The 26584-nt window shown below is 37.5% G+C and overlaps 1 protein-coding gene across 1 annotated transcript in view; it reads right to left on the bottom strand.

Annotated features, from left to right (window-relative positions):
* Positions 1-26584, bottom strand: part of LOC588372 (ras-related protein Rab-37) — a 59059-nt gene that overhangs the window by 27687 nt on the left and 4788 nt on the right. Inside the window, exon 2 of the mRNA XM_788059.5 lies at positions 22991-23101. Within this exon, the coding sequence (XP_793152.2) occupies positions 22991-23101 (111 nt within the window). The remainder of the gene's footprint in view (positions 1-22990; positions 23102-26584) is intronic.

Genomic DNA, 26584 nt, shown 5'->3' with positions numbered 1-26584 from the left:
AGAGACATTATAGATGTATTAAGCACTATATAAAGCAGATTTATTATTATATTTGTAACCCCCTTTATCCTCCCTGCAGATGATAATGGATACGCCCTTGTGTATGCATGTACCTGTAAATTGCATTTTGGGATCACATGCAGGTACTGTCTGGGCAATCAATGTCATGCTCTAAATAGAGCAAGGCTGTACATGTGATTTGTGACGCTCTATGGAGGCAGACTCATTCATGCTTTGGGGCCCTTCATTACCAAAGGGGTTAAATAGATAAAGTACACCTGGAATGTAATTAGTGAATATTAAAGTGTATGATACATGTTTCATTAACAAAAAAACACTTATATGTGAGTACATTCACACCTGCTCCAGTGACTGCCTGTCTTTAAAGACCACCTGTCTATAAAGACCACATTTTTTGTTTACCTTGAAAATAGTTTCTCATTGAAACATGTAATAAAGGAACCTGTCTACAAAGACCACTTGGGCGGTCGCTATAGACAGGTTCGACTGTATATGCAAGTCAAAGCACAAATCATCAGACACACAGCAAACAACTTAGACAGGATTATAAAAACTGTCTACTATGGTGTTCATGTATAATTGATTGTGTTCTATTTGAAGAAACTCAATGCACTTGTACCTATTGACTCCATCAGTCAGTACCTGCATTATACAGTGGTACATACATGTACATCACAAAGAACAAAAACTGCATAAAGAAAAGGCAAAGATGAACCACTGAATTGAGAACTCGTATATCGAGGGTTCAGTGACACAAAGCCGTTATCATATTTTGCCAAAATGAGTATTTGATATCAAAATGTTCAGAAAAATGTGGGCTTTCCAGGAAACACAAAGACTTAACTCCACCCAACACCCCCTTGAAGTCAATAGCTAGTGAAACATAGACTTAACTCCTTAAGGCCCAAGTGCTCAGTGACACATAAACCACTTTTTTTCAAAATAGTCAAAATGGAGTTACGTCTTTGTGTCACTGACCCTCGATATCATCTACCAAGTATGATAAGGCCATTAGATGAATGTTATCAAGGAATCAACCTAAAGCCCTTCTGGTTCTCAGAACAAGCTTTTTTGATACTACATTCATATCTACTGAAGATCCCCTTGAAGATCCCATGAAGGTGATACACTTAACCCATTGTCAACAGGATCCAGGTTGTGCATGTATAAAGCCTATGATAATATGATCATTCAGTAGCCGATGAGTTAAAAGAGGATTCAAAGCATATTCAGACATCCCGATATGAAAATAATGTAAGAAAAAGCATGAGAGAAATGTAACACTACAATGTACATTATACAGTGAAACCTGTACATAAAGACAGCTCAAAAGAGACAAGAAGAGTGGTCTTTATGTGCAGGTGGTCTTTATGTACAGATTCTTTTGGTACATGTTCAATGAGAAACAATTTTTAAGGGAAATTAAATTTATAGGATTTACAGACAGGTGGTCTTTCTATACAGGCGGTTGCTAAAGCAGGTTTCACTGAATTGTGTAAATCCTCTTCGTACCCAACGTGGTAAAAATCACCAGGGCAAACCACTGCAATAGCAAGGGATAGTGTTGTGGTGTTAAAATAAAACAACGACAACTCTAGAACTGTAATCACACATAAACAAAAATTCATTAATTGACGCCTAACTTTGGCTTTCTTTGATAAAAAATTAAAGCAATTAGACAACTGCATATTTTCAAATGCACTAGCCAAATTTCAAGACAATGATCCATCGCAAAAAAAGCCAAAAGCGGTCTGCCGATTTTACGTTATAAATGAAACATAGTCAACTCCTGCTAAGAAATAGAAATACAGAATAAAATAATGTCTAAAACGCCTCGCTTCATGTACTTTCAAAATCCAGCTTTAAGATGCCCTGCGTTTGACCATTTCCATTGTGCATGCCAAATTTCAAGATAATTGACAATATGGAAAGGGGCAAAAAGAGATCAATGAATTGACGTCATAGCACACTGTGTAACAATTGGGGGTGAAAAACATAGAGAATCAGAATTGTGCCCTTAAGATTAAGAGTACCAGAAGGGCATTTGTTCTTAAAGATACATAGTAAAACCTTTGTGTTGCTAACGTCAAAGAGAAAAGTAGCTCAGATTACCTTTTTAAAAAAAATCCTGTTTTGAATAGGTATATCAAAATGACCAAACCAAATTCAAAATCACTCCCAAAAATGATTCTCCCATCTTTCGTACTTCTTGCCGCAGAATGTAGAAAACAAATATATTTTTGTAGGGCATTTACAAAATGAAAACAGTGATTTTTTTGGTTGAGGCTTTACTATTAAAATACATTTCCTTTAATATCAGGCTTATTTGTCATTTCAATTTCTACATGTAGGCTTACATCTAAAATGCAATTGCAAGAGTGAAGTATTTCATAGCACGTCTAGTACTGGTATATGAGAATTTGCTAGTATTTACGCAGAGCTATGAAACAGGGTTCTTTAAAAAGGAAAAGGAGAGAAACACGCCGTTGCTCACAGCAACGGAATATGATACAGCTGATAATTTCCACAGCTTTTCCTGTATCACACTTCTATTAAGGCCAAGGCTGTTCAGACATACTGTGCTTCACATAATGTCCACTTCCATTGAAGTCTGGACAGGGGTTTGTAAGACACACGTATGCTCTAGTGTGTGTGGAATGATATGTTTGAATTGAATCTGAAGTTTATCCAAAACTAAGGTATAATACTAGGCCTATTTCTAAAGCTAGACATTGATACATTGTCTTCAGCAAAGAGCACTGTCTCTACAATAAGAAAAATACTCAACCAATTTTGGCAAATATTGTTGAGTCTGGCTAAAAAAAAAGACAGATAATCATCCTTCCCATTTACCTTTTCAAATGATTTTATACCCTTAAATGATATACATAAAATGTAGGCCATTGGAACTTAGATGAATCTAACCACACCTTCTGGTAAATGCTCCCTTAATTAAAAATAGATTTAAAAGGACTTTGGTGATAGGATACCCTGAATGCACACATATATTCATCATTTAAAAAATTAGGTGCATATACTGGAGCTTGATAACATAAGCTGCCGGGCTGACCAAAATTCCAATGTAATTAACTTGTCTATAGACTGTCATAGTGACAACTCATCAACTAATACTCAGGTATATCAGATTTAATATCATACATGTACTCTTTCTCAACAACAATGAGAAAAAATGTGTAAATAAGCAGACCTGCAGCGTTTGATACTGTTTTAAAATATCTTCATTAGAAAACGATATTAGTGTTATAGATGTCCATTCGATTAACTTTCTACTTATGATTGTCATATTAAAATGTATCCTTCTAGACAAAAGTCTAGAGAGTCAGTGAAAATATCTTTACAGGAACAATGAAAGAATGAATCTATTCATATATGACAGCCCCCCGAAAAAAAAAAGAAAAAAAAAGAAAATTGGACAAAATGTCCTTTTTGGCAGAGTGAATCCCTTTATTCCTAATCCCCAACACCGTTCTAAAAAATGTATCATTTGTCACTTCATTTATGATCAACTATTAATAACATTCCCACTTACCCTGCATTGTGAGTATCTTCATAAGTTAATGAGCTAAAGGATTATTCAACTTTTCTCTTTTTAAGTGAGTACTAAACATGTGCCCAAGTTGTGCTGTTAACCATTGATCAAAAGAATGTATTTATACTTCAAATTGACAAGAGCCAGGTATTTTCCAGAATCTACTACTCTCACCTCGTTCCTAACATCCATCCCTATGAAATCAGAGCAGAAACAAATATTGCAGAGTGGTGACAAATAAACGGGTATCTTTCCTCCATTTCTAAGAAGAGACAGATGCTTTTGCAGGGAAAAAATACTTTAAAAATTTGGGGGGCTACTTTTCAAGCTTGCTTGCATGAAAATAACACTCTTTACCGGTACTTCGTTTTGCATTGAACTCTATGCAAATTTTTGTTGGCTCTTTTATGACTTTCGGGGGCTCTTTTGGGCATTTCGGGGGCTATTTTGTCCAGAGCTCCCGTGTATTTTTTTCACTGATGCTTTGAGACTGATGAATTGCATTCATAATGCATTCAATTATATAAATTATTTAGGAGTGCTTAAAACAAAAAGTACCACAGTACTTACAAAATAACAGATTGTGGAAACATACAACTCATACAATAATTAAATCACATTATGTTATTGAGGAAGAATTATGTTTTAATTTTTTTCAAAGTAGAAAAACAGGTTTCTTCTTTGGTAGAAAAGGGAATATTCTTCCTCTTTAGGCAGATGAGAGTCTGGATTTGGGAATAGTTAGTTTATATTTAAAAAAATAAAGAAATATATATATTTTCAAACGGATTAAAATCAGAAAATTATCAGGCTTGGAGAAGCCAATACTGCTTTTAATAATGTTAACAGTTAGATGCATGTCCTCAGTTGCACTACTTTCCACATATAAAACACAAGAGCAAATCATACCTGCTATAAGCATTTGATTCCATGGTTTGTGCACATGGTCAAGCATTACTCCTACGCCTTCTGTTTTTTACCTCCATCATTCTATCATCATACATATACATACATGTACATACAGCACACCGAAATGGAGATACACTGTATTTCATTCTGTATTGACTAGTGAGTAGAGCACAATTCATATGACAGAATTAAAATCCACTTCCGGTATGGAGTCACTCCTTTAACTCTTTATGCGCCACTTAAAAAACCCCCCTGTGCCACATTCTTTTAGGGTCACACATTTCGAGGGAATCTTTGAGGCTGTTCACACCGGCAGAGATAGCGCGGTCTAGCGCGCGCTATCTCTGCGGTGTGGAAGGTACAACGTCGTTTCAGTCCGCCCAACAGCAAGCCACGGCGAGCCAAAACGGCGTGCCAGTACTGGAGCACCTCTTGGGGGTGGTCCACGAGAGATAGCGCGGCCTAGCGCGCGATAGAGCGCGCGCTAGACCGCGCTATCTCTGCCGGTGTGAACAGCCTCTTTATTGACTCTGCTGAATCAAGAGGCTATAACTCTTCACTGGATGATCATGATGAAAAATATTGTGCAGCAAAGTTGTAGACCGGAAAACGTGCTTTTCGATGAACCGTCATTTGTTATATTTTGAATTATCATTTTTATAATAATCATAATTATATAATGTTTAATTTTTCTTATTTACGGCAGTTTTTTATCCCTCTAGAATTTCTTATTTAGCAATGATAAGACATCTTCAAATCGAATCTATTAGAAAGGTGGACTTCTTACCTTTCTTTACATACCTTGCTCAAGTATTCTAACAATTCAGAAGGTTAGTATTTAGGTTGTTGAAGAAAAGAAGTTCAATAGGGAGAGACTTGAAAGTACCCCGCTCAGCCACCCTTGACAATGGGCTAATCTGCCCATTGAAATCCCTATTACCCCAGGTTATTGTCAATGTCCGGTTTAGCGGGGCATGAAAAGGGACGTCGTGGGGATGTTTTTCTTTGTTGTGCCATGATAAGTCAATAAGAAATAAGAGAATGTTATTGATTTTGCCCACTGGTATGAGCATGTAAAAATGGTATAGGCATAATATATTATATGTGATATACATGACATAATCAGCATCTTATTGAAATGTCTCATTATGAATGTTCACCGCATCTGTTCTCTCACCTTCTTTACCCCTCAATAAAATTGATTTCAAGTACATTTATCACAGCCATAGATATACAAAGAAAGAATGAATCAATCTTAAAATATAAACTATATTGCATTGTTTTCCATTTACTTTATTGTGAGAGAGCTTATTATCAGAAATGATTGACGAGTGGAGTATGCAATGAATAAAATATGGAGAACGGACGTGAGAGACATTATGAGAGAGAAATAGTGATATGAAATGAAAGGACTTTACTGTGAATAAAGATTATAAGAGAAAGAGATAAAGATGACGGCAAGACAGGATACATATTGATACGAAAATAACAATAATAATGAGATAGAGATGACGGAAAGAAAGAGAGTAAACACTGATAGCATAAGAATGAATAAAGATAATAAGAGAAAGATATAGAGATGACGGCAAGACATAGGGTACATATAGATAGGAAAATGATAATAATAATAAGATAGAGATGACGGAAAGAAAGAGAGTAAACACTGATAGCATAAGAATGAATAAAGATAATAAGAGAAAGATATAGAGATGACGGCAAGACATAGGGTACATATAGATAGGAAAATGATAATAATAAAAAGATAGAGATGACGGAAAGAAAGAGAGTAAACACTGATAGCACAAGAATGAATAAAGATAATAAGAGAAATATATAGAGATGACGGCAAGACATAGGATACATATTGATAGGAAAATAATAATAATAATAAGATAGAGATGACGGCAAGAAAGAGAGTAAACACTGATAGCATAAGAATGAATAAAGATAATAAGAGAAAGATATACAGATGACGGCAAGACATAGGGTACATATAGATAGGAAAATGATAATAATAATAAGATAGAGATGACGGCAAGAAAGAGAGTAAACACTGATAGCATAAGAATGAATAAAGATAATAAGAGAAAGATATAGAGATGACGGCAAGACATAGGGTACATAATTATAGATAGGAAAATGATAATAATAATAAGATAGAGATGACGGAAAGAAAGAGAGTAAACACTGATAGCATAAGAATGAATAAAGATAATAAGAGAAAGATATAGAGATGACGGCAAGACATAGGGTACATATAGATAGGAAAATGATAATAATAATGAGATAGAGATGACGGCAAGAAAGAGAGTATTACACTCATAGCATAATAATGAATAAAGATAATAAGAAAAAGATATACAGATGACGGCAAGACATAGGGTACATATAGATAGGAAAATGATAATAATAATAAGATAGAGATGACGGAAAGAAAGAGAGTAAACACTGATAGCATAAGAATGAATAAAGATAATAAAAGAAAGATATAAAGATGACGGCAAGACAGGATACATCTTTCTTTCATTAGTTTTATTCATTCTTATTCTATCACTGTCTACTCTCTTTCTTGCTGTCATCTCTAGCTCTTTCATTAATTTTTATTCATTCTTATTCTATCAGTCTACTCTCTTTCTTGCTGTCATCTCTATCTCTTTCTTTCATTATTTTTATTCATTCTTATTCTATCACTGTCTACTCTCTTTCTTGCTGTCATCTCTATCTCCTTCTTTCATTTTTTTTATTCATTCTTATTCTATCAGTCTACTCTCTTTCTTGCTGTCATCTCTAGCTCTTTCATTAATTTTTATTCATTCTTATTCTATCAGTCTACTCTCAGGGAACACTTTTATCACTAGAGTCTTCGTCACTGCTCGATTCGTCGGAATCAGAGTCCATGCTCCATGCTTCCATAGTAACAAGATCTCGAGCCTCCTCTACACTAAACACACGTTGACGTTTTCCAGCAGGTGCCATCGTAACATCAGTAAAAAAAATCCAAAGAAAACCGCTAAATACACGGTAATTTCGAATGTAACACTATGAAGAAAAACAGTTTACCGGAAAGTGTGCGATGTATACAATGTAAACAATAGTAAACGCAACGCGTGGCTACACACTGCGAGCGGTATTATGAATGTCTAATTGACTCGTATACATCTGTGCAAAAATGCGAAGTTGGCACGCCTACGTCCGTGCAAATCGGCGAACAAAGCAAACAAAGAGTTAACAGTATAATAGACTGAGAAGTCCGGACTGCATGCAGAGCACAATGGTACTGATATAGATTATAACTAGTGTTGGGGTCTTAACCAAGTAGACTGCATCTTCCAAGAACCAAAATTCTGATATTTAGACAGAAATTTTAGACACCTTCTTAAAGAGCATTCAAGGTACAAGTACCAACAAAGCCAGGAATGAGCAAGCATCTCTTTTGTTATTTACAGACCAGAAAGTCGGGATAAAGTGCAGAGTGAATTGGCGCTGATAAGAATTGGCACCAATTGGATCCAGATTTTCTACCTAAACCATGCACATCAAAGAATATGAAACAGGTTTCTTGAGAAGCAGCGACTGTTTCTTCCTACAAGTCAGCATTGAGTGCAGAAGGAAAGTGATGCTGATACTGTTCATATTAGCTTTTGAGTCCAGACTCGACTCTCTTCGTCAGTGAATATGAATGGGGTTTCTTAAGAACCAATGACTGCATCCTTCCGAAACACCATGTTATCCTCCTCATGGATGGTAGGCATCAATTTCAATCAGTCCTTCAGGGAATGAGACAGAAAAGTATGAGAATGTTCATCGAGAATGGCCCGAGTGTGGAATAAAGCGGTGCTGATAATGTTCACAATCTTTAGAGTCTGGACTGAGATCAGATTTAATCCTCTTCGTCAGTAAATATGAAAGTCATTTTTTTTATGATAAGCAATGACTGCATCTTTCCTTGAAACCACATGGTATCCTTCTTGTGGACGGTAGGCATCAATTTAATCCGTCCTTCAGGGAACTTGATGGAAAGGAATTAAGAGACGGTTTGTCAAGAGTGTGGACTGAGCTTGGGCAAAGTGGTGCTGATACAACTCACATTAGCCTTTGAGTCCAGAGTCAACCCTCCACATCAGATAGTATGAAAGGGGGTTAAGAGGTTTGTTGATAAGCAGTGGCTGCTTCATCCTAGGTACATGTACTACTAGAAGTATGTGTACATAGAGCAGAGTGTTAGTGATACTGTTCATATTAGCTCTCGAGTCCCTCTAGACCCTCTTTGTCAGTGAATATGGAAGAGATTTCTTGAAAACAAACGACTGCATCTTTCCGAGAAACCAGTGTTATCATTCCCATGGATGGTAGCATTCAATCAGTCCTTCAGGCTATGTGATGGAAAGGTAACAGACTGTTCTACGAAGAGACAAATACGATTACCTTAAGGGTCATTTCCCTTTCTCATTGCTTATCACACCATTCCAACCCTCCTTAATCCTGATCTTCCCCTTTCTCTGCCGTACCATCTTATGATCCTCCTCTCTCTTTTCATTTTCCCTCTCCTGCTTTTTCTTATTTTTTTCTTATACTTATTCTTTCTTATCCTTTTTCTTTTGTTCTTTCCCTCCTCCTCCACCTCATTATCCTCCATTTAAAAAAAAAATCATCCTTCTTTCCCTGCTTTACATTCTTTTTTCAATACCTCTTCTTCTCATCATTGCCCCTTCCATCTCTCTCTCTCTCTCTCTCTCTCTCTCTCTCTCTAAATTCTTCCTCATTTATCTTATACAATTACTAAATCAATTATAATAATTTGGTGTCATTCGACAAGGGTAGCCACTGCAGTATCCATATTGCTCTGCCTGCGAGCCCTGCAATTATTATTAGCTGAGCATTTACACTTGGTTCGACAAGGACAAATTTTGATGAAACACCTTGCCTAAGGATGTAAGCACCAAGCAATGATCAAACTCTGGATCTTTCATATGATAGTCAAGAGCCTTTACCAATATACCAGTGCTTGCTCCCACATCTTGCACCTTTGCTTCCCTCTCTATCCTTCCCTGAATCTCTCAATCACTCATCTCTCCTCTTTCTCCTTCTTTTCCTCTCTTATCCCTTCTTCCCCTCTCTTATCCCTTCTTCCCCTACCTGCTACCCCCTTCCACATGTACAAATACTTCTATACTGCAAACGGGAAGAAACGCAGAACAAAGTCAAATGTCTACCTGTATGACACTGCAGTCGCACCAACAAAGTGCTCCAGACCAACAGCAGACCTAACAAAAATTTACATTTATTGGCAGAAATCAGTTGGTTTAGAGTCAGTGTGGAGTTGATTTGGGGGTGTGACTGAGGCATACACAGTTGTAGGACAGGTTACGATGGTGGAGCAACATAACAGGATTTGAAATATGAATTGGCTTACAGACAGCTTTCTAGCATTAATCCTAAGAAGTGGGACAATTCAATTGGCACGCAGACAGCCTAAAGCCTAGTGTAAGACTCATTTTAAATAATCAGCTTCATGACTTAAGGCATTTCAACTCTTCTGATCTTATTTGTGAGAGGTATGCACAGGTTAGACCTAACAGACAGACACACTGAGATTAAATTCAAATGGTTATTCATCCTAAGATTCTATCAACTAAAAGGGGACTAAGCATCCATCCATGAATATTGTAATTTGTATGCCATTATTAGGCTTCTAGTAAAACTTCTGATTTGTCAAAAATGGGAAGAAGGGGTTCCATGTTATTTGTTATTTTGCTTTAAGGCTGCTGCACATGAAAATCATATTAGGAACGGCTCACTGTTAACATATTCTTCTGTATAAAAATATAAACAAACTCAGAATGAAAGCAATTACATAGAGTAGAAAAAAAAAAACCTCAACATTTGAATCGACTGCATTTGTTGTTACTATTGTTAGAATTAGGTTGGTTGAAAATATTAACTAAATAAAGTTCACATATCTGTATTTTGTTTTTTCTTGACACTGACTTCACTATGTCTGTCACTTCCTCATTGATTATGCAGTTAACAACACTCAGATCATCACATGTAAATTAATCTCACTTCATACTGATCTTGGCAACATAATCTCTGCATACTGGTACCAAAATATCATGCATGTGGTTTGGGAGAAGTTGTGTTTTGATGAATGTGAGAAAATATAAACATAAATCAACACGGAATGAAAGCAATTACACAGAGGAGAAAAAATATGTAAATTAATCCCACTTCATACTGATCTTGGCAGAAACATAATCTCTGCACATATCATGCATGTGGTTTGGGAGAAGTTGTGTTTTGATGAATGTGAGAAAATATAAACATAAACCAACACAGAATGAAAGCAATTACACAGAGGAGAAAAAAATGTAAATTAATCCCACTTCATACTGATATTGGCAGAAATATAATCTCTGCATACTGGTACCAAAATATCAAGCCGTAATAGGTGTTAGTAAATGAAAGCAAGCTGTAATATTGTTGACAATATGTTGTAAAGGTTGTACGACGTATGATCTGGCAAATATCTGCTCCAGGGTCTTTATACCCTGCACTAACTGAATTCTTAACTTCACACCTGGATAATAGACCTAACCCTAGATGTGATTCAGACAATCTAGAATAATAAGTATTGATGTAATCTGAAGAGCATGTGTCCATCTTTTTAGCAGAAATATGGTGCCCTATAAATCAATGATAGCTTCCAACTCAATCTACAAGATGGCACAAATCTTATCCAAAAAATCTTAAGAGGTGTGACATAACTTATAACATTCCTTTCAGTCAGCATCTTCAATCATCATCCTTTTGCACCATCCTTCTTTGAGCCTTGGTACAGAGACCCATGCTTCCCATGCAAGCCATGCTTTCTCATCCAACCATCATGGTCGGGCTTCCAAGGATGCCTTGATCGACCCTCACCCACGTGCATCTCCAACGTCTCATGCAAATTTTATGAGCTCTGTGACTGTCCCGGGAGCAGGGGGAACTCTTAGGGACCTTCATTGTAAATGCAAGATGTCTTCATAATATCAAGGAGAATGACAGTGCTTGTGGAGAATAATAAGGTTGATCTGATTCTCCCCCCCCCCTCTCTCTCTCTCTCTCTCTCTCTCTCTCTCTCTCAGACCCTGATGTCAGTGTCATACAATATTTCAGGTCAAGACACAGTCATCTGCATATCTTAAGGCCCGGTCACACAGAGGGGACGCATGCGGGACGCACGGCCGGCGCATGGAAAATTTCCAATTTGGGCAAGTGCGTTGTCGTTCGTTAGGCGTGCGTCATCACTCGTTACTCGTTCGTCGAGCGCGCTGGACCAACGCTGGACCAGCGCTATGCATTCGTCGTCATTCGCTGTGTGCGTCGGGATTTTTTGAGCATGCTCAAAATTGTGTGCGGAGCTCGACGCATGAATGTACACGCCAAAGGCACGCCAGACGTGCGTTGAGCGCGCTAGACCAGCGCTAGACATACGCGGGGCCCACGCCCTGTATACGCACAGCGCGCTAGCTACACGCTGTGCATTTTGTGTCAGCTCGCTAGCTTTTCCAAAATCATAGCGACACGGCCTTTTCCGATTTCCAATTCGCTGGCCGTGCGTCGTAGAACGCGGTGCATGCGTGGACCATTCGTCCAGCGCGCTAGCAACACGCTGTGCATTCGTGGAAGTTGTTATCATGTGCGCTCTGGGTACGGTCTGTATGCGTACTGTATGCGCCCTGTATGCGCTCAGCGTGCTAGCAACACGCTATGCATTTGGTGTCAAAAGTTGGGCGCACGACAACGCACTGGCCAAAATTGCAAATTTCCCATGCGCTGGCCGTGCGTTCCCCATGCGTCCTCCCTGTGTGACCGGGCCTTTAGGAAATCATTTCATTGGAGAAGATTAATTTTCCAATACTCTGGTACCCATCAAGTGTCATGTCACACGTACGGACACATTTTTTTTCTAAAATGTTAATGCGAGTGAGCAAAAAAAAAAGTGGAAAACATTTTTAGTGTTGTAAAAATGTTATTTTGTAATTGTAAATGAAACACACTAGATGATATATGATATTATGTATGTGGGCACCTCACTGCCTGATACATGTACACGAACACAAAAGTAATATATTCAGTCATCTTGTTACATGAAAATATAAGGATATTCAGGTATCTTGCTGTTCAGAACTATCATCCTGTTTCTAAATTTTCTGAGCGAGGGAAGTGAACGAGCGTGGTAATTTTGATATTTAAAAAATATATATATATTCAGGCACCTTACTTCCTGAATGTGTCCATATTCAGGCACCTTGTTGTCAAAAGATATATTCTGGTCCCCCTTTGACTAATTATGTAGGTATTCAGGCACTCCACTGCCTAAAATCATACTGTTTCTAAATACTGCAAGCGAGTGGAGCGAGTGGAGCGAGCATGGAAAAAAACACTAAATTGTTATTTCTTCATGAAAATACATACATGTAGCAACTTCTGATATTTTTTTCTTATGTCCTGAGGCACCGCGGTTGAAAAACACTAGTCTCGTGTACACACATGTATGACTGATAAAATGTATAAAGAATCATGATCACACATTTTCCCAATCCGAAATAAATGATATCTTGGCAGCCTTAAATTCATTAATTGATTAGCTTTTCATAATGAAAAGACAAGCCTCTTGCACATGCACCTAGTATGACTTGGTGCAAGATAATTAGAATCCTTGAATTTAATCGTTTTCCTTTTAGATTCATTATTATTTCTAAGTGCAACTGAAAGGCACATTCATGTCCACTTATTAAAGGGACGGTCGTAAAAGGTCAATGTACTTTTCTAATTCTATTTGACCTTGATGATGTTCTACTTATGAGGTTATCATGAAGATGACTTTTGTCTAACAATTATCTGCCAAGATACAAAAGGGGTTAATGTAAATGAATCATGGGGTAAACTGGTGAAAGATATTTTCATTCCCGCTCTCCAAAACCAATGAATAAATGAAAGTAGTGGGGGAGATTGGAATATGCTGGGGAAATCCCTTTCTTCATTATCTCTCTATAGATGTCATAAAAACCAAAATCCTCATTCTTCATATAACCCCCAGATTATCATGAAAGCATAATCTGAGCAAATTACCTACCACGAAATGAAGGGGTTTATTGTTCTTCCTGTAAAAGACCTTAGGCCTACTAAGCCTATTTGGCAACTTAAATTCTCTCTAACTGTAAACTAGGCACTAATGGGTAGTCATAAAATTTTAAGTTGAGTTTGCAACTAGGCCCTACTCATAAAGCTTAAGCTATGGTCACAAATCAGAGCAGCGACCGACCGATCAGTAGCCTGCTCGGTCGCTGCTGGAATTAAGCATCGCCCAGCAAATAGGTCGGTACCCGGGCGGCAACCGCCCAGGCACCGAGCGTATTTTGGGGCGGTGAGTGAAAAATGAGCAGGCGCCGCCCAAATTTTAACTCCACGCTAAAACTTCAGCGGCGACCGAGCGATGCCCTAAAAACGAGCAGTGCCTGGGCGGCCGCCGCCGGGCAGAATTGGTTAAAAACTCGCCGCTCGGCCGCCGAGCAGGCTACTTTTTGGTAATGTGACCATAGCATTAGTTGGCAAGTGGCAACTAAATCTACTAAAATCCACTTAAAAGTAAATATCAAATTGACAAAAACTGTTCTTTATCTTAAAAAATTTACCAATATTATCTATGCATCAAATAAATATACTCAGTTCATCTCCAAATAATTCCTAAACTATAACCCTGTGTTCCACCGTAATGATCTCACACTCCTAAGTATTTACAATGTTCCTATATTCCGAGTTTGTGACACAATAATATGCTCTGCAGTCTGCATCCTGTAGTACTACTACCCCGTTTCAGTTCCCCAGTTCTGATACCCTGATCTTACTACATCTGTATGTTCCCATGTAGATGTACCAGTATTTTACAAAATCGAAAAAAGTATGCAGATAAAGCTTACCCATGCTTCATTCTACAACAAATTTTCCAATATATAACATGTCTGAACGTAATACAGGTGGGTGCTGGAAAAGGAAAACATCCATTCCTCATCTCATGGGCTCCCTCATTACAAATCCTTCTCTCCTCCATCTCACTACCTACCCCACCCATCCCACATTCATTCCTCATCTCATGGGCTCCCTCATTACAAATCCTTCTCTCCTCCATCTCACCACCTACCCCACCCATCCCACATCCATTCCTCATCTCATGGGTTCCCTCATTACAAATCCTTCTCTCCTCCATCTTACCACCTACCCCACCCATCCCACATCCATTCCTCATCTCATGGGTTCCCTCATTACAAATCTTTCTCTCCTCCATCTTACCACCTACCCCACCCATCCCACATCCATTCCTCATCTCATGGGCTCCCTCATTACAAATCCTCCTCTCCTCCATCTTACTACCTACCCCACCCATCCCACATCCATTCCTCATCTCATAGGCTCCCTCATTACAAATCATTCTCTCCTCCATCTTACCACCTACCCCACCCATCCCACATCCATTCCTCATCTCATAGGCTCCCTCATTACAAATCATTCTCTCCTCCATCTTACCACCTACCCCACCCATCCCACATCCATTCCTCATCTCATAGGCTCCCTCATTACAAATCATTCTCTCCTCCATCTTACCACCTACCCCACCCATCCCACATCCATTCCTCATCTCATGGGCTCCCTCATTACAAATCCTTCTATCCTCCATCTTACCACCTACCCCACCCATCCCACATCCATTCCTCATCTCATGGGTTCCCTCACTACAAATCCTTCTCTCCTCCATCTTACTACCTACCCCACCCATCCTACATCCATTCCTCATCTCATGGGCTCCCTCATTACAAATCCTTCTCTCCTCCATCTAACTACCTACCCCACCCATCCCACATCCGTTCCTCATCTCATGGGCTCCCTCATTACAAATCCTTCTCACCTCCCTCCTACTACCTACCCCACCCATCCTCTCAAGGGTTCTTATCCCGGTTGCCCTCTATCCTAGACCTATCTCTTACACTTCACCTCTTTGCTGTTTAACCATGCATAATTTTCATGTCGCAATGCATGTCTGCAGTGAAGGCATCTATATTGCATTCAAGATGCTGTGTACAGGCCATAGGAATCGCCACAAAGTGATAACAGCACAATGATGTGGGTTTTTTAAAATATTTTGATCCCACAAATGACTTAGAATGGCCCATCAAGGTGACATAACAAATTTAGTCATTTGAAGAGGCCATATGATAGTGATTACAACATAAAAAAATTCATAACTTTTTCATTTTCTTTAATCCGATATCATGCAAACTTTCTGTTTGCTTCTCTACTCTTTCTGCTTTTGCTTAGAGTACTTGTTTCTTAAGTTTGGATTTTCCGTTATGCCTACCTGCCTCTCAGCAGATGATATTTTGTAATGACCACTTTATACTACTACAGGTGTACATGAACTATTGAACTGTACATAAGGACCCATACCTTTATGAAAATACATTATGGGGGATATGTATGTGTGGCTTGCAGTCAGATATTTAAAGTAAATGCATAATAGACTTTTGGTGAAGAAATTTTGATGCTGAAAAAGATACAAATCTTTAATGGAGAATCATGCACATTTCATACGAGTGCACTTTACAAATGCATTGTTTGGTGATATTCAGAAGGGCGTTAACTAACATCGCTTTGGCAGTCAACATCCCTTCTGACTCTCAACTAAAAATGCAATGCCCTAAGCACAGTAATCAACTTGAAATATTGATTAAATGCTCATAGCATGTCTGCTAACAGCACGTCTACATCAAATATGCATGCGTGGTGTGGTATGACGCAGGTTCTTTCCATGCAAAATAACAAAATGAGGCAAATGAATGCCATGTCAAAGTTTTCTTAGCCAAGAGAGCACTTTGGCAATGTTTAAAGGAAAAAGACAAATGCGACTGTGTCTCCAATATGCCTCCGCCAAATTCAGTTGAGATCATAGCCTGAATTATTCTTGAAATATCACAGTTAGAACAAACAGTGTAGAAATACATGCTTGTCTCCCTATGAGGATGCATACTAGATACAAGTTTAAGATTCACAGCTAAAATAGCTTAAAGGCCCACTGCACTGCTTGTAGCTACTTGCGCCCTCTATATAACAAACAATGCCTAATCGGTGACCATTGGTCCCCCATGATCCTCTTTTTCTTATGTTAACTGAGAGCTGAGTTGATGAGATAACCACCTGTCCAGTGACCTTGCAGGGCAGTCTAATCCCTCCTGTAAACTATGGCAGATAAGCTTTAAAGATATAGACCGTAGTGGTAAAATTGCGGTTCAAGGGTTTTGGGTGCAAAATATCCATTCAATATTGTTTGAATATTGCCTTCAGAGGTTTAAATGGCAACATTTCAACCTAAATTCGCAAAAAAGCAGAAATATATGCCCAAATCTTCAAAGTTGAAGTGCATTCGCGATATCTATCCAGGCCGGATTGATATGATAATTTACCAAATATATCAATTGGTAGGCGGTTTCCCAACAAAAATTTGTATCATCACATATTAGTCAAAACATATTCATTCACATGATTGGTAATTAGAGCTTCCATTTAATTTTTTAAGAGGGGGGCGATTTCCAAAACTGGTCTATACCTTCAAGTAGAATCCTGTTAATTCAAAAATTGATCTCTATGACATTTGACCTACAACTTACTAACTTTAAAATCTAATCGAATCATCTTCCTGTGGGGATACTATCATTGGGTTTAAAGCTCATACATTGTAGCTCTTATGGTTCTAATTGAGATAATATCACAATGACGTGAAAGCGGGACAGACAGAGGGACGGACAACCTGAAAACACAATGCCTCCAGCATCACCTACAGTGTGCACAGCAAATTCAGGGAAACTGACTGATGAAAGTAAACAAAATCCGACAAAAATCTTGTCTTGTCTTTTTAGAGGACCTATAATACTTATTATACTTTCCAAAGTAAATTGTGAGCAGTAGTGCTCCAAGGGAGAAGGCACTTGGGAGAAAAACAGAAATTAATCATATTTTTGTAGCGACAAACAAGGGGCCATAACAAAAATGTGTTCATACATTCCTAACTACAAGATAACCTCGTAGAGAGAGTACAACCACAACTCTAACTTCAAGTTAGTGGACTGACTGTCGTGTGAACAGCACTATCTCCTGGTTATTTCAACCTTTAGAAGGTGTCATATAACATGTGATAAGTATATAGGAATAAAGTATGGTAAATCTGACATTTAACAGAACAAGAATTCAAAAGGGATATTACGAGGAAAGTCCTGAAGCTTTATGTACCTGAAGTTGTCAAAACAGTTGACGTACATTGTTGTATGCATGTAGCAGATTTAGCTTAGGATCTGCTACCTAACATAATATGCATTCCTTGAAAAGATACATTGTCTTGATCTTTTCAAGATTTTGAGATTAATTCCAGTAAGGTTTTCTCAGAAAATAATGTGTTCATTTTCATTAAAAAATCATACTTCAAAGAAAGGAAATAGCATAGAAAGGGCCCTATATATTTTCTTTACACTCTTTAACCATGTCAGGCAAAGTCTTTTGAGGTTGATTTGATATATTCTAGCTTTACACACTTTTTTCTTCAAGAGACTGGCACACTATAAGAAACATATCCTCACAATTATTTGGTATTCATTTGAATTACCTTCATGATATAATCTACATGTACACATGTACATGTTTTATATGCATAATTTTTTTTTAACAACTAAACTTGGCAAAACTACTTAGAAGTTTCCAATGACTTTATTCTGCGATATGTACATATTATACTACAAATACATGTCTCTTTGCTTTTCTTTAGACAGTCACTTTGTACAATGTTCATTGTTGTTATTGATGAAATTTTGTTTTGCAAAGAAACTATTTCATAATCATTCCACGTACATCCTAGACAATTTGTAAATGGCCATATGTCTTTTAATTTTACCTCTTTTACAACATATCCAAAATGCATTCATTTCATTTTATCAACATTTTAATTTGTTCATATTAAGAATTGCAATTAGACAACATTTTATAAATTTGCATATTGCTGCATTATTTTAATTCTATATTATTTGTTATGTTTTATATGTGCATTTCAGAATTAAATGAAATCTACATCAGATATGAAACTAGTGAATGTACATTGGGCCATGGTACTATAAATGTACTACAGTGTATACATGATCATAGAGGTAAATTGCTATTTCGTCTACGACCCAAAAACAAATGTAGTCTATTCCCATATGGTCTACCCCCAGCATTTTGGCGAGCCAATTGAATAATTGCAGGTATTTGGGCAGTGTCAACAGAAATGAAACAAATGGAAAATGTGCTTGTGTTGTGAAAATGTTTAGCAGAGTGAAAATATATAACGAGATACTCACATCTCTCCTGTGAACAATGCTAGAAAATTACTCAAACATCATACATACTAAAAGCTGATTTGTGATTACTTATAACATTAATGACAAACTATCTTCTTGAAAAAAGTTTCAATGCCTAAAAGAAAAAAAAATACGCCCTCACAGTATTTGGGAAAAATATCCCAAACATCTGTTTAGTCAGGCAGGAATGAATGCAGATATACAATATGTACAAACTTATTCATGAGGTTTTATTCAAAACTTTTGATTTGTAAAAGTACCCATAATCTTCTGATGTTTTTTCGTAATTAAGAGGGTGTGAAATCATCCTCTGATAGCACTTGTGTTGTCAAAAGGTTACCGTGGTAATGGCACGGTTAAATGGAGGTGTGCATAATATTATGTTCCTAACAATAAACATAAGGTACTCATACTAAAGGTACTCATACATGTACATGTAGCTACATGTGAGCATTAGTTTGTTAATTGAACTCTAGGGAAATTTGTGCCCACTCTCTTCTTCCATGAATCAATTTCAAATGTACTTGTACATGTACATGTACCTGTAGGCAGGCCTACTGCAGGCTACGCGCAGACATGACTGCAGTTTGTTTCAATGAGGCGGAGCGGGAACATATGTCCTTGTAGATACAAGCAGAAATAAATTATCTAAAATGGGGGAGGGGGGGGGGGGGTGAGTGTGCTCCAATAATGACCCTAGACAATTCTGAGTTGCCTGTAGATCATTATGTGCTTTTACACCTTTGTTCACTTATAAATCCTTAATTCAGATCCCATATCTCCACAATGAGATTCAATCTCTTTTATTTACACAAAGCATTCCCATGTAGTCGCTTGACAAACCTGACCAGTCACCACAAATGGGAGTATGAGTTTCTCCTTCCAAGGATTACATGTACTGGTATATCAATCTACATCAAATTTTCACATACATGTACATCATTGTTAAAGGTAATACAAAGTTTTGGTATGGGGTCATGAATTTGGTTCAAATGAACATATTGGAAGCATATGCGATCCTAAAATATTCAGTGATCGTTGTCGCGGTTGAAATCGAGTCTAAAGTTATGAAATTGTAAATAATAAACTATATATGTTGTATAGCTGCCTCTCAAGGTCAAGATATTAATTAAGCCATAAAACAATGTTTCTTGGCTATAATCGACCGATTAGCTATTCCCGTTTGGAAATTATATATCACAACTACATTTTCTGAGATTTTCATGGTCGCAGCTACCATTGTACGGTCATAGGCGCTATTTGAAATTTTTCAAAATTTACCGGGAGCACCGGTAAATTTGTATATTCCATTTTTCTCGAAAGCAGAAGTGTTTTAGGGGCTAAATTTTCTAGTGCATCCACGGGGGCATCCAAATATATCAAAATTGTAAAGAATCACTCTCCGCCCAATGTTCAAAATTTCCCAAAACTTTGTATTACCTTTAAGCGTATTGTAGGCCTACTTATGCCCCAGTCAAATGCCAACTTCAATCCCGAATCAAGCACTACATGTACTACAATCCTGAACCTACATTCAGTGACGAATCCAGGGGGGGGGGGGCACTGGAGGCACGTGCTTCTCCCCCCCCCCCCCCCCCCCCGCCCCCCAAAAATATGTTAAAATCAGCCCTAAATTCACCTCAAATATATTGAAAAACAGGGTGTTTTTTTTGGTTAAATTTTATTTAAAAAAAACAAATTAAAAACAAATTGTGACCCCCCCCCCCCAAAAAAAAGTGTCCTCTTCCCCCCCCCCCCCCCCCCCCCCCCCCGCTTATTCAGCGGCTGGCTGAGTCGTTGCGATGTCTGTACACGTACATATGTTAAAGCAATCCCTGCTCAAGCCCTAAACCTGCAGCGTACACATATTATCTTTTAATAAGGCACATGCAGAGCAAACATGACTGTCAACTTGTCGAGCAAGTTGATTTTAGAAAAGCGTGAAACATTTTCATACTATTGACTTTATACATGGAAGTGTAAAGAAGAGACTATTACAGTTCGTATATGAAATATTTATTTCAAACAATTACAAATGCATGTTATTTGAAAAGATGAAATTTCAAAGATCTATTTGTATTTACAACATGTACATGTATATGCCATTATTTTTGCAAGAGTTTAAATTTTGTAAATTTTTGCACTTGCAATCCATATTGTTAGAATTAAATATCGGGAAATCAACAACTTGCAAAGACATCTGTGACCCTGTCATCTGCAAAAATGTCTATGTCACAAAAAATATCAGTGAATACAATACTAGCATTCCAAATCTTTCTTTCTTGTGCACTGTCCATGTCAATACACAGATACCATTGGTGCAAATATGCTGCTCTTCTAATTATCAATGCATGAATTCACTCCATGCCTTGAATGGGTTCCTTCACAAAGTCTATACCACGATAAGCAGCGTAGCATCAGACACCTGCACAGTTTCCCAGCTACGGACGAGCACATGTGTTTACAGCCAGTCAGATATATTACAGGGTGCGTCTACTCTAAATCAATACCTTCTCCAGATTCCAGATAAATCTGAAACTTCTACATGTACGTATATGCACGAAACATTCACAATTACTTCATATTAACAGCAGTTTTTGCCATGACAATAGCTGTCATTGACACAGAAGTATCTGGTTATACAACTTGCATACATTTTAGCCTCTTTTCACTGTAGAGAGCCAAGAATACGACTATGGCATTACTGTTCCATTGGAACTGTGTGTTTTTTTTTCTGAATTAGGAATTTGACCTCAGAATAAAAAGGATTTTTTATCAATAAAATAATACAATCACGAACCTGAAATTTCTGTTGAGAGGAAAAAAAGATTGATTTTCATATTGATAGAAATGTGTACTGAAACTAAAAGTTTGTACATGTACGTTTACACATGTATGAGGTATTAGATTATCTTTTTTGATAAGTCTCTCATTTCAGTATGGATAATGTGATTACACAGAGATAGGTAAGGAGATGTTGCTGACTATAATTATATATACAAACCCTTTTACTAATCAAATAAAGAATAAAACCTTGTATGGCCACACTCTTTTAGAGAGAAAGAACCCATTACAGTAATCTAGATTATATGCTCTGGCGCTTAGACTGAAGGTCATAGCACAAACACAATCCATATTTACACTCCCCAATCGCTTTAATATACAAATCATTGAGCATTCACAAACACATGCCTTTTACCTTGATGTGTTAAATGAATTTCGGCACTCAGAATTTGTGCGCTCAATTTTAGAACTAGATACATCAGATTTGTTGGAAGTGTTCTTGTATACTTGAAGTCGTGATTATTTATATGTTCGTATATAAATGCCTCTCTTGACCCAGGTTACATTTGAAATGGTTACTTGATAATAACATATATAATATATCAAAGACCTTGCATCACACTCTAGCACCAAAGTCAGAACTACATCCTGGATTATGATATATCTGTGCATGAGGGAGCTTGAAGCACATTGTAAATGTAAATTATATCTCCTTACGTTACTTGTGAGTGAAGCCCTTCAACATGCTACTAGGAAAATCAGAGAATAAAACCTATGCATGATCTGGCTGACAACCAGCAAAACTAACTACTGACAAATAAGCAAGTAAGCATTCAGCATTCAGCTATATAGTCCTCCGAATATAACTTAAGTTCAACCCACGCTGATATCTTTTAGAAGTGCTCCGACATATGCTCCAACAACAATAGCTCAAGTCAATACACTGTATTTCATAAAAGTATAAAGTAAGGGTCATGGTTGCAATAGGGTTTTAGGTTAGGTGAGGTTTAGAGTTAGGGACAGGCTTAGGTACATGAAGGCCTACAGTTTTTGGTCCAATGTTAAAGGTCGAACTGGAGTTCTATTTGGTTTAGGGTTTGGTTTAGGGTTAAGGACAGTTTTAGGTAGGCCTATACATGTAGCTTTTGGTCTCGTATTTCAGTTAATTGTTTGCTTAGTTTAGGATACTGATCATGGAACAGTTGCCATAGGAGCAACTTTTGGATGATGATGTAATCGGTTGGCCCCAGATATATACATCTGACTGATAGACATAGACATCTGTATAAACCTGATACACACTCACCCTAAAATCGATTCCCACTGTTGAGATAAAGCTACCGGATAGGAAGGCGCCATCTTTAAAGCGAACCAGTAAACATGTTTTACCGACCCCTGAGTCTCCTATTAGCATCACCTGCAAAAATATAAAAGGTAAGAACGATACTGAATAAATTAGATTTAAGTATGAAATTCATCAGAAAATATGATTTGTCAAACATGAACAAAAATAATCTGAAGCTCATATTCTGCATATACATGTAAATGTACATGTCATGAAACTTCTAAACAAAAACCAATGCCTAAATATATATATTTATATTTGATCTGCAAGATTGCTCTCCAAAAAGAGGGGTACATGTAATGTTATAGTGTCCTTGTAGATATGTAGATGTATTGAAGGGGAAGTTGATTAAGAAAAAAATGTATTCGAATCAATTTTTAAAGTCAATGATATACATGTACCAAAAATAATTCTTGTATTAGAGATCAATTTGCTATTGGCCAAGAAGTAGATTCCAGAAATGGAACTGGGGTTTTGGTATTAATCAGAGTTATACAGGTTAAGTATAAATAAATTCAATCATATTTATCTACAAACAAACAAGGTGTTAAAAAGTTACACCATATTAAAATGGTTTTCTTTTGATTATACGTGCATGTCATGTTCAAGCAAACTGGTTCTTTTGGGGATTGTTAAATAGTGGAAGAAATGTGTCATCTGGAACACCAATTACGTTAGCTAACATACTCTCATGCAGACATCATTTTCAGGGTAACCACCCCAGGCTCTCACACTTGGTTTCACCAGTCCCCACCCTTGTAACGATCCTCCTAAGGGATCTACCTTATGCCTCAGTCACACCTTTGCATATTTGGCTCGCGTCTTGCTGCGTATTTATTGCAAGCCATTTTAACATTTATTCCTATTTCTTGAATTTTGATATCATGAAATAGGAATAAATGTTAAAACGGCTTGCCATAAATACACAAGCCAAATACGCAAAGGTGTGACTGAGGCATGAGGGATCTAATTTCTTGTAACTTTTCTTTTATCTTTTCTTTCATTTCTTTACCCCCATGCACAGTTCTTGTGCACCTACATGTGTAGCGCGTGGACAGGAAATAAAATGGCGCGTAATCGTAATCAGAAATAAATATGAGATAATTGGTATTCTGAAAATACTTATCTTTTCTTTTATCTTATCTTCCATGGTACATGTAGTTAGAAGAATATTTACAACGGGGTAGATGCTGCTGTATCTCATGATAGCAGTAATTTTTCTAGCTCAGCTTCGGCAATACATGCTTGAGCAGCGAGAAGGAGGATCTGTGTGCCCCAAGATCTGTAGCTCAACATTTAAACAGACTGGGCTTTGATAATTTTCAATGTGATTTAATTCTAGCAGGAGAGGAGGCACCATTTTGTTGATTAATTGCAGCCAATAGAGGATTTATGCGTAACTTATTAATTATGCCCCAAATTGATATGATTGGTTGACCTATAATTTATATGTATATGAAATCTACTTTGATTAGTAATGTTTAAGAAAATAAGATAGAGGCAGAGCTTCCACAGACAATAAACCACAAGACAATTTTCAGAATACCAAATTACAAGAATGTTAGCGTACTATTATCCCTGGAAGATACAAGAAAACTTACAAGAAATCTTACAAGGATTTTCAGAGAAGACCACCCCTGGTCAATCCATGTATTAATCAGGAACGAGGAGGAGGAGGGTATCTCCTTTGATATTCTAACCCATATCTTGGCCTTTGACATTTCAAGCCACGTCTGGTTAGCTTGGGAGAAAGTAATACTAATTAGGGTCTACTGATAGATGTTTTCGCCGCTGGCATCGTCTAGTTTCCAGACACAAACCCTTGTAGATGATAACAGGTAGCACAGTGTCTGAAGTTCTGAACTGTAAGACTATACAATTGTTAGTTACCATGTCTACATGTTCATGTATGTCGCAATCCAATTTGAGATTCGAATAGATCTAGTGATTTCATGCTTCCAACATTCATATCTCTCTTATTATTGGCCTAATTTATTTCAATCTTTCATTATTCTTCTTCACTTATTTTCTGCTTCCATTCAAATGAAATTTGAGTTTGAATTGCCCTTTAACTCAAGGCAACAATGTATTTGCCATTCCATTTGGCCAACAGAAAAAGATAATTACAAATTTAAAATGCATAGTATGAAATGAAACATTTAGCCATACGAGCCTACGGGGTATGAATGTGTAGACTGGGCCTTTGGACAGGTGGGTTTGCCATTTTGCCTGGTATAGCAAGATTGCCTTTATAATCCAGTTTATGAAAATGAGATGAAAGAAAATAACATCAATAATTAGATAGTAATAACATGTAAGTAGTAATAAAAACACAAATATTCTCTTTTCACAAACAGCTCACAAATGCAGGCCTACAACACACTGTGCAATACATCTTTCAAAGTGTCTGTATTGTATGTTGTGTCACCAAAAACTATTTTACTCTGTATGTTAGAGGCTCCATGTTGCTTAACATTTAAGACTTAATTTCTATAAAGAGATATTGCAAGCAAAGATAAACTCTCATCTAACATAAAACCAACTACATGTAGTGCCTCTAGTGAGTGAGACTACTTGCTGCACCTGTGTACAAACATTTGCCCAGTAAAAAGTTTTAGAGGTTGACTTTAGCTGTACATTATTTTTTGTGTGACTGGCATAGAAGGTTTAAATCTACCAAGGCAACACAAGAAAAATAAAAAAAAATAAGAGAGAGAGAGAGAGAGAGAGGGGGGGGGGGGGAGAGGGAGAGGGAGACAGAGAGAGAAAGAAAGAGAGAGAGACAGAGACAGACAGACAGAGAGAGAGAGACAGAGAGAGACAGATAGAGAGACAGAGAGAGAGACAGAGAGAGAGAGAGAGAGAGAAAGAGAGAGGGAGAGAGAGAGAGAGAGAGAGAGATGTGATTGCTCCAACAGAATGGGAGGACCCCAGGGGTAAACAGATTTATCTTTTCATCTATAAATCAGAAAAGGGGCTGGCCTGAAAATTTCAGGCTTCATCAAGAAAATACATGTACCTGCAAGTGCATGCATCTATTAATCATTTAACAAAACAGAGAGATGTGGCCTAGAAAATAGTGGAGTTCACAAGTTTACTCCACAAGATGAACTTATACTTGTTTTTTTGAAGTGTTATTATTCTTCCAACAGTTGATCTCTAATTTTGTGAAATGCATTGAGCACATCTTTCATGGTGACACAAAAGGCTCACTCATATGATGCAGTAAGTACATTTGTTGTTAATTAAAGTACACCTTAGCATTTGATTATGGATCCTATAACAAATTAAACCTACAATGTAAAATGTGTTACCCTTTCTGTATCTTACATCAACAATAAATCAACACTAATGTACCCACATGTACATTTCAGACCAATGCACTTAGTTTGTTTTATCTCCACTTATGGCCCGGTCCCACTAGCCGACGGACACAAAACGTATGCATAAAGGACACAGCGAACGAGCAAAATTTCGGGGGGGGGGGGGGGGGGGGGGGGTGGCTTCATCCGTTTTCATTCGCTCCAGAAATGGACAAAATTTGCAAAAATTTGC

The sequence above is a fragment of the Strongylocentrotus purpuratus genome, unplaced genomic scaffold (genome assembly GCF_000002235.5).
Source record: "Strongylocentrotus purpuratus isolate Spur 01 unplaced genomic scaffold, Spur_5.0 spur5_scaffold_14, whole genome shotgun sequence".
NCBI classification, from domain to species: Eukaryota; Metazoa; Echinodermata; class Echinoidea; order Camarodonta; family Strongylocentrotidae; genus Strongylocentrotus; species Strongylocentrotus purpuratus.
The sequence above is the reverse complement of the archived record's forward strand: the minus strand, read 5'-3'. Positions and strand labels throughout refer to the sequence as shown.